The sequence below is a fragment of the Henckelia pumila genome, chromosome 4, assembly GCF_033568475.1.
Source record: "Henckelia pumila isolate YLH828 chromosome 4, ASM3356847v2, whole genome shotgun sequence".
NCBI lineage: Eukaryota > Viridiplantae > Streptophyta > Magnoliopsida > Lamiales > Gesneriaceae > Henckelia > Henckelia pumila.
This window is the reverse complement of record NC_133123.1, coordinates 115,510,809-115,526,996: the sequence shown is the minus strand read 5'-3', so window position 1 is coordinate 115,526,996 and position 16,188 is coordinate 115,510,809. Positions and strand designations below refer to the sequence as shown.

Here is a 16,188-nt window from a genome sequence, read left to right as displayed (position 1 = left end):
TAGGATATCCACACTCGCAAGTATGTGGTGAATCCTTGACAACAATGCATTGACTCCTATATGTGTCGTAACTGTACCCAATCTCGACACCTGATGACCCCCTCAGAGTCGGTAAACGAGTCAAAGCACAGTACTAGCATATAGAGTCTCCATGATGTTTCAAGTCGTAAGGACTAATGGTGTACAACCAAAACCGCGGACTTTATCCACTCGATAAGTGATAACCACTTGGAAAGTCCGGATAGGGTAGTTCGACTATTCATCCTATGAATATCCATTTGCATGCTTCGAACATCTCCATGTTCCCTACCAATGAAACGTGGTACTCAGCATCGCAAATGCTAGTCTCAAACTCGAGCGATCCTTATCCTTATTATCGGACGGCTCAATCGACTAGGAACGGTTTTAGAATATACAGTGACTATAAGATGTATTTCATGATAGACATCTCCATGTTCTACCACATCTTACATACACTATAGTATATTCAAGGTCTTTATCAAAACAACAATAGTATATCCAAATATAACAATATGAAGTAATATAAAGTCATTGCCATAAAAGTGTAAATAATATTAAACAAAAGATTGTTTATACAAAGAGTCAACAAAGCCCATAGCCACACAGTTGGCTCACTGGGCACCCACTCTTACACGATTTACCAATGGTTGTTGATTCGATCGGGATATATGGATGAAGGGACCGTACTGTACGTTAACCAAAATCTATTGGTTCTTGCAGGTACTATCAGTGATACCTAGGGAATCATGGGGCGATGTTTGTAAGAGTGGGTGCCCAGTGAGCCAACTGTGTGGCTATGGGCTTTGTTGACTCTTTGTATAAACAATCTTTTGTTTAATATTATTTACACTTTTATGGCAATGACTTTATATTACTTCATATTGTTATATTGTGATATACTATTGTTGTTTTGATAAAGACCTTGAATATACTATAGTGTATGTAAGATGTGGTAGAACATGGAGATGTCTATCATGAAATACATCTTATAGTCACTGTATATTCTAAAACCGTTCCTAGTCGATTGAGCCGTCCGATAATAAGGATAAGGGTCGCTCGAGTTTGAGACTAGCATTTGCGATGCGGAGTACCACGTTTCATTGGTAGGGAACATGGAGATGTTCGAAGCATGCAAATGGATATTCATAGGATGAATAGTCGAACTACCCTATCCGGACTTTCCAAGTGGTTATCACTTATCGAGTGGATAAAGTCCGCGGTTTTGGTTGTACACCATTAGTCCTTACGACTTGAAACATCATGGAGACTCTATATGCTAGTACTGTGCTTTGACTCGTTTACCGACTCTGAGGGGGTCATCAGGTGTCGAGATTGGGTACAGTTACGACACATATAGGAGTCAATGCATTGTTGTCAAGGATTCACCACATACTTGCGAGTGTGGATATCCTATGCGATCTGAGGAGATATTAGTGTGACAAATCTCTGGCCAGAGTACTTGATGTGATTTAAGAAATGGTTTCTTAGTAGCACATGCGATGTCACTAATTTGATCTTCAAGATGCATTGCATAGTTATCGAATCTTGAGCGACTCTCGATATACCAATGGTTGTTGATTCGATCGGGATATTTGGATGAAGGACCGTACTGTACGCTAACCAAAATCTACTGGTTCTTGTAGGCACTATCAGTGATACCTAGGGAATCATGGGGCGATGTTGCTAGGCGCTTTACCATGATTCGTTGGGCAAGTCGGAAAGTGTTGTTCCGAGTCACAAGGAGTTGTGAGCCCACGGCTAGCTGTATCCCTGAACCATTGAGGGTCACACAGTGTAATGGAGTTTTAATCCCCGTTGAGATAGTTAAATTTAAAGAGTTAAATTTAATGAACTAAGGAGTTGGACTTCTTAAATAAGAGTAAGGGAGTAGGATTTCCTAAAATGACATAGGGATGGACATTTTTGGAAACCACTGAATTCGGATTCAGGAAAATTTATTTTGACTTTAAAACGTGCAGAAATGGTTTCTGTGCACATTGGTGAAATCGTTTCATCAATCGGAGTCACGATGAATTTTATATTAATTTCTGAACGAGTGGGCTTTGCTTGTCGGGCCCCAGCTTATGACTAATGGGCCCTAAGGTGTTAGTGGCCTGCATTATAAATAAGTTATTTCAGTGCAGAAATTACACACGATAGCTCATAATTTTGAGAGAAAAAAAATCGAAACCCTAGCCCCTCTCTCAAGCTTGGCCGTCGCCCCCCTCCCTCTCTGTCTGAGAAATTCCGGTCTGTGATTTTGAATCGCAGTAAGGAATAACGAATCAAATTCGTGTATTCTCTTCGCAGAAAACTTCTGATAGATTTTCTAGTGCAATCTATCAGAGGGATTAAACCTCTGTTCGTGGACCTGATTGAAGGCGTTCATCGGTTCCAGGGAGAGACAACAAGAGCAGAATTGTTCTGTTGGTGTCCATTAATCTCGTTGCGAGATTTGAGGTAAAATTTATTTAATTGTTATTTAAATTTTACACACACGTAATTCAATCGATGAACGGTTGATACCCATACCATGGAAACGTTCCATGAAAAATTTTTAAACTTCCGCTGCACCGGGTATCAATCGTAATTGGTCTGGGAACTCGCCAGTTTTCCAACAGTGGTATCAGAGCCAGGTTGCTCAGATCAATCGATTGAATTAATAAATTGTACAAAATTTTTGAGTCTCGGTTTTTGAAACAAAATAAATATTTTAAATAAAAAATTTTTTTTCGGGGCAAAACCCGGGCAGCGATTGGATCGCTGCCCGGTGGGGCAGCAATTGTTGCTGCCCCGGGCGGCGCACGGCGCCGCCCAAAGGGGGCGCACGGCGCCACCCAAGGCGGCGACCGTCGCCGCCCAGGGCGGCGCACGGCGCCGCCCAGGGCAGCGCTGTGCGCTGCCCAGCGCAGCGCTGGGCGCTGCGCAGGGCAGCGCTCGGCGCTGCCCAGGGGCGGCGCTCGGCGCCGCCCAGCGCAGCGCCAGGCGCTGCGCAGGGCGGCGCTCGGCGCCGCCCAGGGGCGGCGCCAGGCGCTGCCCTAAGGGGGCAGCCGGGCTGCCCCCGGCCCGCGCCCCGGGTGCGGGCCGACCCGGGAGTGTCCCGGGTGGCCCGCGGGAAAAATTAATTTTTAATATTTTTATTAATTTTAATATTTAAAATTTTATTTTTGGTCCGGTCAAAAATTGTTTTTGATTGGTTCACGAGATTTCGGATCGAATTGTTCGAGTCCGTAAATTTTAAAATTGATTTTGGATAAATTTGAATTTTTGGAAAATTTTAATATTTTATCCGTAAATTGAATTTTGAAATCAATTATTTTGGTACAATTGATGATAAGATATGATCTTATGATATATTAGATAAAATGATTTTATTTGTAAAATTGGATTTTATAGATAAAATATGATTTTATTTGATATGGAGATAAAATATGATTTTATATGTGAAATGTGATTTTATATATAAAATATGATTTTATCTTGTTTAAATTTGAATTGCCACAGCATGTTATCCAATAAATTAATTTTGAATTAAATGTTATTGGATAAGGATGATCGATTGCCATGACCAATTTTGTAGGTGTATGTTAGGAATTTACATTTTGTCTTTATTGTTGTTGGTTTTATTAATGGGCCTGGTTTATGGCCCGATATGAATGTCATATGTAATAAAAGTGGGCTTGGTTTATAGCCCGTTCCCACCCCCTAAAAATGTATCCCCTACTTGTCATTGTTATTTAATTGTAAATACATTAGATTTAGTGGGAGATCAAGATTTGAAGATGGTGGGCCCAGCAGACAATGAAGACTGAAGAAATGTAAATTGAAAGCATATGTAATAGGATTGCATTTGCATACTGCATATTACCTAGGATTGGACTAAGACCCGTGATTGGCAACCACGGGTCAATTAGAAATGGAATCGATCATCCTATATAATATGTGATATTATGATTGTATGCATGTTTAGACATAAATTGCGTGAATCCGGCAATGCATGCAATAAATTAAATATGATGAGACAAATATTTTTATAAATAAAATCCCTCATTTTAAATATGATTTAAAATTTATATCAAGATAAATAAAGGAAATTTAAATATTGTTTAAATGTTCCTACCTTCCATCAACGGTCAATGTATGTGATGCTACCCGCGGATACGGTCCGGCTCATATTATTGGGGGGGCCCGTCCGTCGGAAAGCTGTACATTGGATCGACAAATGTTGTAAGTTGGGTGGAACTCCCATGGGATCGGCTCATATTATTGGGGGATCCACATGGCGACCGTCCATCACAACTTAATATTGATGGGTCATCTTGACATGTCACTTTAAACGGCGTCATATTATTGGGCCCTTATTGGACATGAGGTAAATACATGGGGGTTGCTTTGGAAGCAATTGGGCTCTACCTTTAGAGAATTATGGTTGGCTGATATTATTCGGGACCATAAGTTTGTCAATTGGACTCCATGTTCTCACTAAGGAAAAAGTTTCCCGTTTTCACTAGAGGGTGGTGAAATCGTTAAAATAGTGGGAGTGAGATTCATAAAATAAAATTCGCCAATTTTATGTCTTAGTAAATTATTTAAACAATCATCGATAATTGTCTGTTTTATCTCAGTAATCCACATGCTTCTGTTCTCCAACAAAACAAACTTATTGACGCAAACAATACAGAATGATTCCATAAGTTAAGATTGTCCTAAGTTCGGAAAAGATTTTCTAAAGTGTTAGAAAAGGCTTCTCCGAAAACAGCCCCGGCTGATGTAACTGCCGAAAGGTTGGCCAAACTAGAGAAATGGTTGGACCATGATCTCAAGGCCAAATGTTACATGCAAAATTGGACAAGTCTAAACAAGTTTGCCATCATTGCAAGAAACCCGGTCATTGGAAACGTAACTGCAAGGAATACCTCAAGCAGTTGCGAACTGCAAAGGGTATGTTTTACATTAAAATGTTTTTCTTAATACTACTTCTTGGGTATTGGATACCAGATGTAGATCTCATATTTGCAATGAGTTGCAAATGATGACAAGAAGTAATAGGCTAAGGATGGGTGAGACCCAGTCAAGGCTCGGGAATGGTTCCAGAGATAAATCCAAAGCTATAGGAGACATTTTTGCAGAACGGTTTTAAATTATTGTTGAGAGATGTTTTATTTGTGCCAGATTTAATTAAAACATTATTTCTATTTCTATGCTTGATAGAGATGGTTATTCTTGTAATTTTGTGAATGGGATTTGCAATATTTACAAGAATGAATGTTTAATTGGAAATGGACAACTTGAAAACGATCTATACAATTTAAAACTAAAAGACGTTCCAGTGAATTGTATTGACAAACCGGCGACAACAAACAAAAGGAAAATCGATAGTCAAAACCCGGCAAACCTTTGGCACGCTAGGCTAGGTCATATTTCCTCAAGGAGGATGAACAAGCTAGTGGGAGAGGGCATGTTTGATATGTCTGATATTAACTCTCTACCTACTTGTGAATCCTGCCTAAAAGGAAAAATGACTAAATCTCCTTTTAAGGGGAAACCTGAGCGTAGTCAGAATCTGTTGGATTTGATCCATACAGATGTTTGTGGTCCATTTAGAGTAGGGACTCAACATGGCCACACCTACTTCATTACCTTTACTGATGATTATTCAAGGTATGGGTATTTATATTTAATGAAATATAAGTCTGAAGCATTTGAAAAGTTCAAAGCATTCAAGGCTGAAGTAGAAAACAAGCTAGGTAAAAGTATTAAAGCACTTCGATCGGATCGAGGTGGAGAATACTTGAGTACCGAGTTTTTGGACTATCTAAAAGAGAATGGGATTCTCTCTCAGTGGACTCCTCCTATGACACCACAGCTTAATGGTGTATCGGAGCGCCGTAATCGAACTTTGTTGGACATGGTTCGATCCATGATGAGCTTCACTGAGCTTCCACCTTCGTTTTGGGGCTATGCGCTTGAAACGGCGGTATTGTTGTTGAATAACGTCCACACTAAAGCAGTGGACAAAACACCATACGAGTTATGGAATGGCAAAGCTCCTAAGTATTCATACTTGAGGATTTGGGGATGTCCTGCTTACGTGAAGCGGACAGTGGGAGATAAGTTGGATAGTCGATCCAGCCTGTGTTATTTTGTGGGGTATCCGAAGAATTCAATCGGATATTATTTCTATTATCCTGCTGAAACAAAGGTGTTTGTTTCACGGAATGCCACCTTCTTGGAGAAGGAGTTCTTATTGGATAAGAAAGGCGAGATGATGGAACTCGAAGAAGTTCGAGAAGAACCCGAAATACAAAATAACGATCCCACACCTCAGGAACCATTGCTGGACACGCCTGCACCTAGAAGATCCGAGAGGACTTCTAGACCTCCAGTTCGATATGGTCTTCTTCTTGAAGAGGGTCAAGATGAACCCGACATTGGATGTGATCCAAGAAGCTTCAAGGAAGCAATTTCTGATGCGGATTCGAATTTATGGCTTGAAGCTATGCAGTCAGAATTGGATTCGATGCATACTAACCAAGTCTGGACTTTAGTGGATCCTCCCGATGGAATTGTTCCAATAGGGTGTAAATGGATCTACAAAAGAAAGCTTGGGCCTGATGGTAAGGTATTGACCTACAAGGCGCGATTGGTGGCTAAAGGTTATACTCAAAGGCAAGGAGTTGACTATGACGAAACCTTTTCACCAGTTGCAATGTTCAAGTCCATAAGAATCCTTATTGCCATAGCTGCATGGTATGACTATGAGATATGGCAAATGGATGTGAAGACTGCTTTTCTTAATGGAGACATTAAGGAAGAAATCTATATGAAGCAGCCTGAGGGGTACACATCCATGGGAAGCGAGCATAAGGTATGCAAGCTTCAGAGATCAATTTATGGTCTAAAACAAGCATCAAGAAGTTGGAACCAGAAATTTGATGAAACAATTAAAGACTTTGGTTTCATCAAGAACCCGGAGGAACCTTGCGTGTACAAGAAAGTAGTTAAGGATGCGGTGACATTCTTAGTACTTTATGTTGATGACATCCTACTCATTGGGAATGATGTAGGGATGTTGCAGTCAACAAAGATATGGTTATCAGGTAGATTTTCGATGAAGGATTTGGGTGAGGCATCCTACATTCTTGGGATACAGATCTATAGGGATAGATCTAAGAGAATGATAGGACTCACTCAATCAACCTACATCGATACCATATTGAAACGGTTTTCAATGGATGGGTCCAAGAGAGGACATCTACCCATGTGTCATGGAGTTTCTCTATCCAAGTCTATGTGTCCCAAGACTGATGCAGAGATAGAGAATATGACACATGTACCATATGCGTCAGCTATAGGTAGTATCATGTATGGGATGATATCTACCAGACCGGATGTAGCATTTGCTCTGAGTGTCACGAGCAGATATCAGTCTAATCCTGGTCAGATGCATTGGAAAGCCGTGAAGGACATTCTTAAGTACTTGCGAAGGACTAAGAATATGTTCATGGTTTATGGAGGACGAGAACTCAAACTGGAAGGCTATACCGACTCTAGCTTCCAAAGTGATGTGGATGACTCGAAGTCAACCTCTGGATTTGTGTTCATGCTCAATGGCGGTGCTGTCTCTTGGAAGAGTTCCAAGCAGGACACCACAGCGGATTCCACCACTGAGGCTGAATACATTGCAGCATCAGCTGCTGCTAAAGAGGCCGTTTGGATGAGGAATTTCGTCCAAGAGTTGGGCGTCATTCCTGAATTTGTTGGTCCAGTCCCGGTGTACTGCGACAACACGGGTGCCGTTGCTCAAGCAAAGGAACCAAGGTCTCATCAAAGATCCAAACACGTACTGAGGAAATACCACATAATCCGGGAGATTGTGGAAAGAGGAGACATCAGTGTCGAACGAGTGGCCTCTGCAGACAATATCGCTGATCCACTTACTAAGCCTTTGCCAGGACCATTGTTTGACAAACATCGCGAAGCAATGGGTCTACGTAGTATGACTAGTTGGCTATAGGGCAAGTGGGAGATTGTAAGAGTGGGTGCCCAGTGAGCCAACTGTGTGGCTATGGGCTTTGTTGACTCTTTGTATAAACAATCTTTTGTTTAATATTATTTACACTTTTATGGCAATGACTTTATATTACTTCATATTGTTATATTGTGATATACTATTGTTGTTTTGATAAAGACCTTGAATATACTATAGTGTATGTAAGATGTGGTAGAACATGGAGATGTCTATCATGAAATACATCTTATAGTCACTGTATATTCTAAAACCGTTCCTAGTCGATTGAGCCGTCCGATAATAAGGATAAGGGTCGCTCGAGTTTGAGACTAGCATTTGCGATGCGGAGTACCACGTTTCATTGGTAGGGAACATGGAGATGTTCGAAGCATGCAAATGGATATTCATAGGATGAATAGTCGAACTACCCTATCCGGACTTTCCAAGTGGTTATCACTTATCGAGTGGATAAAGTCCGCGGTTTTGGTTGTACACCATTAGTCCTTACGACTTGAAACATCATGGAGACTCTATATGCTAGTACTGTGCTTTGACTCGTTTACCGACTCTGAGGGGGTCATCAGGTGTCGAGATTGGGTACAGTTACGACACATATAGGAGTCAATGCATTGTTGTCAAGGATTCACCACATACTTGCGAGTGTGGATATCCTATGCGATCTGAGGAGATATTAGTGTGACAAATCTCTGGCCAGAGTACTTGATGTGATTTAAGAAATGGTTTCTTAGTAGCACATGCGATGTCACTAATTTGATCTTCAAGATGCATTGCATAGTTATCGAATCTTGAGCGACTCTCGATATACCAATGGTTGTTGATTCGATCGGGATATTTGGATGAAGAGACCGTACTGTACGCTAACCAAAATCTACTGGTTCTTGTAGGCACTATCAGTGATACCTAGGGAATCATGGGGCGATGTTGCTAGGCGCTTTACCATGATTCGTTGGGCAAGTCGGAAAGTGTTGTTCCGAGTCACAAGGAGTTGTGAGCCCACGGCTAGCTGTATCCCTGAACCATTGAGGGTCACACAGTGTAATGGAGTTTTAATCCCCGTTGAGATAGTTAAATTTAAAGAGTTAAATTTAATGAACTAAGGAGTTGGACTTCTTAAATAAGAGTAAGGGAGTAGGATTTCCTAAAATGACATAGGGATGGACATTTTTGGAAACCACTGAATTCGGATTCAGGAAAATTTATTTTGACTTTAAAACGTGCAGAAATGGTTTCTGTGCACATTGGTGAAATCGTTTCATCAATCGGAGTCACGATGAATTTTATATTAATTTCTGAACGAGTGGGCTTTGCTTGTCGGGCCCCAGCTTATGACTAATGGGCCCTAAGGTGTTAGTGGCCTGCATTATAAATAAGTTATTTCAGTGCAGAAATTACACACGATAGCTCATAATTTTGAGAGAAAAAAAATCGAAACCCTAGCCCCTCTCTCAAGCTTGGCCGTCGCCCCCCTCCCTCTCTGTCTGAGAAATTCCGGTCTGTGATTTTGAATCGCAGTAAGGAATAACGAATCAAATTCGTGTATTCTCTTCGCAGAAAACTTCTGATAGATTTTCTAGTGCAATCTATCAGAGGGATTAAACCTCTGTTCGTGGACCTGATTGAAGGCGTTCATCGGTTCCAGGGAGAGACAACAAGAGCAGAATTGTTCTGTTGGTGTCCATTAATCTCGTTGCGAGATTTGAGGTAAAATTTATTTAATTGTTATTTAAATTTTACACACACGTAATTCAATCGATGAACGGTTGATACCCATACCATGGAAACGTTCCATGAAAAATTTTTAAACTTCCGCTGCACCGGGTATCAATCGTAATTGGTCTGGGAACTCGCCAGTTTTCCAACAATGTTGCTAGGCGCTCTTACCATGATTCGATGGGCAAGTCATAAATTGTTGTTCCGAGTCACAAGGAGTTGTGAGCCCACGGCTAGCTGTATCCCTGAACCATTGAGGGTCACACAAGTAATGGATTTTTAATCCCCGTTGAGATAGTTAAATTTAAAGAGTTAAATTTAATGAACAAAGAAGTAGGACTTCTTATATCAGAGTAGAGGAGTAAGATTTCCTAAAATGACATAGGGATGGGCATTTTTGGAAACCGCTGAATTCGGATTCAGAAAATTTATCTTGACTTTAAAAGATGCAGAAATGGTTTCTGTGCACATTGGTGAAATTGGTTTATCAATCTGAGTCACGATGAATTTTATATTAATTTCTGAACATGCGGGCTTTGCTTGTCAGGCTTGAACTTATGACTAATGGGCCCTAAGCTGTTAGCAGCCCACATTATAAATAAGTTATTGCAGTACAGCAATTACACAACAGAGGTCACAATTTTCTAAAACCCTAGCTGTGTTTTTTTAAAAGTGGCCGCCCCCCCTTCTCCTCTCTCTGCTCGAAAAATTCCAGCCTGTGAATTTTGAATTTGCAGTCTGGTTTAACGGATCAAATTCATTAATTCTCTTCGTAGAAACTTCTGATAGATTTTCTAGTGCAATCTATCAGAGGGATTGAACTTATGTTCGTGGACCTGATTGAAGAATTGTTCGTCCATCAGTTCCTGGGATATACAACAAGAGCAGAGTAATCTGTTGGTGTCCATTATCTCGTTTCGAGATTCAAGGTAAAAATTTAATTGTTATTTAATTTTTACACACACAATTTAATCGTAAAGTTTTGATACCCATGATATGGAATCGTTCCATATAAAATTTTAAAACTTCCGCTGCACCGGGTATCAATTCTGATTGATCTGATCACCGTTCTCCAACATCTTCATCCTCTTCAAATTCGGGCGGTGGCACTGGGGCGGTATACTGGAACTGGAATGGTGGTGGGTACTGTGGAGTGGCGGGAAATGAGGAGGCATCGAGACCAAGCTGAGTGGTCATCCCTCGAATCATTGCATCCATGGACTGAAGATGGGCAGTAGTAGAGGCCATATACTCATTCTGGTAATGATCAAACGCAATGAGAACCTTGATAGAATCTGCGGTGGGGTGACGAGCAGGCTGAGATGGTCGTGTAGGAGCAGTGCTAGAAGATGCTCCACCCCCGGGAAGAAAATCTTTGGCCCTCTTGGATTTCTTGTTTTTGACAATGGCCCTGTCCACAGGCCTCATGGGTTGCATCCACTCCTCATCTCCTCGAACTTGGACACCGTCTTGGATACACAGCTCAAAGATAATGGTAGGAAAGAATAGGCCCAACGACAGAGTGTAGATAGATCTTCGGATCTCGCTATGAATCACCCGGCCCACATTTATCGGCCAATCCAAATCCAATGCATATAAAATCAAGGCTCGATCAACGGTGACATTGCTCGTATGGGAAATGGGCATCATGCATTTAGCGACAAAAGCATACCAGGTGGCCGGTTCCAAGAGAAGATTGCGCTCCCGAAAATATTTATAGGTAAATGGATCGTGCCATGTTGCCCTTTCATAGCATAATTGGGTAATGACTTCAAGAAGGTCCGGATCGGCCTTAAGACTCTTATAAAGACTATCATCGACGACCGGAGTTTCAAGCAACACATTAATCACATTCTCATCAAAAGACACAAGTTTTTCCCTAACAAATGCTTTCTCATCCTCTCGCTCTGCAGCATTAGCATAGAATTCCCGAACAAGAGGGACAATTGCAGCCTTAGGTTGTTTACAAAAATAAATCCAATTTCGATGCCCAATAGCAATCTCTACTCCACTATCACGAAAGGTAAGTTCAACACCACACTCGGGTATATGGGATCTATGGATTTTATCCTGATCATACCTTTCTTTCGCCGCTTGGTTAAAGAATTTTCCGAAAAGACTCCTCGACAAAGCGGGTGTCGTGGCTTGTTGGCTAGAGGATTCTCCCATGAGACGAACTCGCTTCGGCGTCATTGTAATTGATGATAGATGGGGCAAGTATGGAGAGTGCACGGAGGAGCAGGATTACCGGCAGCAAGGGCGGCCGGAGCTTCAAAGGTGACCGGAGTAGATGATGAGGTGGAGAAAAAGCGGCGATGACAGCTGCTGCTGGTGCGGTGTTAGACAGAGGCGGTCGAAGCAGGGGCTGGTTGGCGCAGGGGAAGGTGATGGCCGGAGGAGATGATGATGATCGGAACGGCGGATGTGCCCTGCAATTTGTAGAAAAAAGATGTGAATGTATAGTAATTGAAGAATTGGGGGCTAGGGATTACGGTGGGTGAGGGAGAGAATGAGATGAGGGTAGGGGAAAATGTTTTTTAAATTGGGCCCCGAAGTGTACTTGCTCGAGCGGTAGAAAATTTCCGCTCGAGCGAGGTAAAATTTTTTTTGATTCCAGATAATTTTTCGCTCGAGCGGTAAAAAGACACCGCTCGAGCGAAATAAAAATTTGACCGCATTCCAGAAAATTTCTCGCTCGAGCGGTAAGAAATTTTTGCTTGAGTGAGGTTACTAGTTTTTCACCTCTAGAGTTCCTCTCGCTCGAGCGGTAAATTCTTGCCGCTCGAGCGAGATCAAGACTTCTTCTTTTTTTATTTTTCAAAAATTTCAAAAATAAAACGAAATACCAACAAGAAAATAATGTATACTAAAAACTAATAAAATAAAACAAGGGAAAGAACAATAGGTTGCTTCCCAGTCAGCGCTAAATTTATATTCTATAGTCCGACTATACTTCCCTTTCAATTATTCGGGTCTTGAAAATTGACTGTGGTCTAGGTTTTATCCACATTGCCACCCCAATAAATTTTTACCCTCTTACCATTAACCTTGAATGCTCCAGTTGCAGGACTAGAAATTTCCACCGTACCATATGGTAGCACTTTCATAATAGTGAACGGGCCTAACCATCTTGAGCGCAGCTTACCTGGCATGAGCTTCAAACGTTAGTTAAATAATAATACCTATTGGCCTACCTCGAACTCACGGGAGACGATGTTCTGGTCATGCCATCTTTTGGTTTTCTCTTTGTGAATCCTGACATTCTCATATGCATCCAATCTCAACTCTTCAAGCTCATTTAATTGCAGCATCCGCTCCGCACCCGTAGTGTTAGCATCAAAATTTAAAAATTTAGTAGCCCATAACGCTTTATGCTCAAGTTCAATAGGAAGATGACACGCTTTTCCATATAACAACCTAAAGGGAGAAGTGACTATAGGTGTCTTAAATGTCGTGCGATAAGCCCAAAGCGCATCATCCAATTTATTGGACCACTTTCTCCTATTGGAATTTACAGTTTTTCCAATATTCGTTTCAATTTCCTATTTGAAATTTCAACTTTCCCACTAGTTTGGAGGTGATAAGGTGTTGGCACCTTATGAGTGACCCCGTATTTACTCAGCAATGTGTCAAACTGTTGATTACAGAAGTGAGTTCCTCCATCAATAATAATGGCTCTAGGTGTACCATATCTAGCAAAGACAAACTTTTTCAAAAAATTTACCCCCACTCTAGAGTCATTAGTTCTACAAGCTAGCGGCTCGACCCATTTAGACAAATAATCCACCGCTACTAAAATGTATTTTTTTCCCTTCAGTTGCAGGAAACATCCCCATAAAATAAATGCCTCAAACATCAAAAACTTCACACAACAAGGATATTATTCAAAGGCATCTCATGCCGCCTAGAAATATTTCCTACTCTTTGACATTCATCCCAGGAAATCACATAGGAGTAAGCATATTTAAACAGTGAGGGCCAGTAAAATCCCGACTGTAGTACTTTTGCAGCGGTTCTGCCCGCGCCAAAATGTCCTCCATTCGGGCCCGTGTGACAGTGTGAGAGTATAGAACTTACCTCTTCGGCTGGAATACATCTATGAATTATACCATCTGCACAAATCTTAAAAAGCAATGGATCTTCCAACAAAAAATACTTCAACTCAGAGAAAAATTTCTTATTCTGTTGATAATTCATGTGCGGGAGAAGAAACTTACTTGATAGGTAGTTGACAATTTCTGCATACCATGATAAATTCATTACCTCGAAAAGCTGTTCATCTGGGAATTCATCATGAATTACTTGAATTTCAGTTCCTTGATTCTCTATATGAGATAGATGATCCGCAACTTGATTCTCCGAGCCCTTCCTGTCAACAATTTCCAAGTCAAACTCTTGTAAAATTAATACCCAACGAATTAACCTGGGTTTAGCATCCTTTTTGCTCATCAAATATTTCAGTGTCAAGTGGTCAGTATAGACGACGACTTTGCTTCACACCAAATATGATCTAAACTTGTCCAATGCAAACACTACTGCGAGTAGTTCTTTTTTCATGCTGGCATAGTTCAGCTGGGCGGTTGAAAAGTTAATGCATGCATAGTAGATCACGTGTAGCACTTTATCCCTCTTCTGCCCAAGAATGGCCCCAACACTGTATCATTGGCATTGCACATCAATTCAAACGGAAGACTCTAGTCTGGTGCTACTATTACTGGTGCGCTTGTCAACTTCTGCTTCAATATCTGGAACGCCTGTAAAAACTCAGCAGAAAAGTTAAAAGACACCTTTTTTATCAACAAATTAGCAAGGAGTTTAGCAACATAGGAAAAATCCTTAATGAATCTTCTATACAATCCTACGTGCCATAGAAAACTTCTTATTCCCTTTAGATTCGTGGTAGGTGGAAGTTTGTCTATTACCTTAATTTTCGCCCAATCTACCTCCACACTTTTTTCAAACACCTTATGCCCTAAAACAATTCCTTCACGCACCATGAAGTGACATTTTTTACAATTTAACACAAGATTACTCTCCTCACATCTTTTCAACACTTTATCCAAGTTACATAAATAGTCATCAAAATAAGAACCAAACACAGAGAAATCATCCATGAAAACTTCAATCAATTTTTCTACCATGTCATGAAAAATATCTATCATGCAACGCTGGAAAGTAGCAGGGGCATTACACAAACCAAACAACATTCGTTTATATGCAAAAGTACCATATGAACAAGTGAAAGTAGTTTTATGTTGATCCTAAGGTGCTATGGGATTTTTCATATAACCGGAAGAACCGTTTAAAAAACAGTAAAAAACATGCCCAGACAGCCTCTCAACCATCTGATCAATAAAGGGGGGGAGGGGGGGAAGTGATCTTTACAAGTGACATCATTCAATTTTTTATAGTCTATGCATACTCGCCATCCCGTAACCTTCCTAGTAGGGATTAGTTCATTATTTTCATTTTCAATCAAAGTTATTCCTCCCTTTTTAGGCACTACCTGTATCGGACTCACCCATTCACTGTCAGAGATAGGATAGATAATACCTGCATCAAGAAGCTCAATCACCTTATTTTTCACTACCTCTTGCATCACTGGGTTTATCCGCCTCTGTGGTTGAGTATATGGATTGTGCTCCGCCTCCATCAGTATGTTATGCATGCAAATGGTTGGAATAATTCCCTTTATGTCAGCCAGGCTCCATCATATGGCTTTAATATGCTCTCTAATCACTCTCAGCAGATTTTCTTCCTCGCTCCCAGTCAAAGAAGACGAACAAATTACTGGAAGTTTATCGTCATGCAATAAATATAAGTACTTCAAATGAGAAGATAGTGGTTTTAGTTCGAGAGTAGGAGGCTCGTCAGTTGATGGCTTCAATGGTTTTGGGATATGCCCAAGATCTCCTATCTTGGAATTAATGGATCTTTCAAGAGGATTCATTCCATCCAAGTATCTCGCGACCTCTTGAAATTCCTCGCTAACATGCTCCTCATGCATCGTCCCTGTCAAACATATCTCTAATGGATCCGTAGATAACTGTTCTTGCAAAGAGCACTCAACCAATTCATCAGTAACATCAATTCTGAAACAATCAGAATTGTCCGAAGGATAACGAATGCCTTGAAACACATTAAAAATTACACTTTCATCATTCATACGCAAAATCAACTCCCATTTATGCACATAAATTAAAGATTTTTCAGTGGTAAAAAATGGTCTACCTAAAATAAGAGGTATTTCACGATCCTCTTCCATATCAAGCACAACGAAATCCACTAGGAAAGTAAATTTATCCACTTTAACTAACACATCTTCCACAATCCCCCTAGGATATTTTATAGATCTATCAGCCAATTGTAGTGAGATGGTAGTTGGTCTAACTTACCCAATGCCAAGTTTTTCAAAACATAAGTAA

The 16,188-nt window shown here is 40.8% G+C and overlaps 1 protein-coding gene across 1 annotated transcript; it reads right to left on the bottom strand.

Annotated features, from left to right (window-relative positions):
• Positions 1-12,945: 12,945 nt before the first annotated feature.
• LOC140861595 (uncharacterized) lies at positions 12,946-15,416 on the bottom strand. Its single transcript, XM_073264617.1, has 6 exons — positions 15,186-15,416; positions 14,686-14,931; positions 14,027-14,200; positions 13,841-13,945; positions 13,279-13,574; positions 12,946-13,180 (listed from the first exon to the last, which is right to left on the bottom strand). The coding sequence occupies exons 1-6, from the start codon at positions 15,414-15,416 to the stop codon at positions 12,946-12,948; spliced, it is 1,287 nt and encodes a 428-aa protein (XP_073120718.1).
• Positions 15,417-16,188: the final 772 nt, after the last annotated feature.

Excerpts from the sequence above, each read along its gene's own strand:
- LOC140861595 (XM_073264617.1), bottom strand. The coding sequence starts at position 15,416 with ATGGAGGCGGAGCACAATCCATATACTCAACCACAGAGGCGGATAAAC. Across the intron at positions 14,201-14,685 it reads TAGATTGGGCGAAAATTAAG|GATGCTAAACCCAGGTTAAT; the intron begins GTAATAGACAAA and ends ATGAGCAAAAAG. Across the intron at positions 13,946-14,026 it reads CAGATGAACAGCTTTTCGAG|AATAAGAAATTTTTCTCTGA; the intron begins GTAATGAATTTA and ends AATTATCAACAG.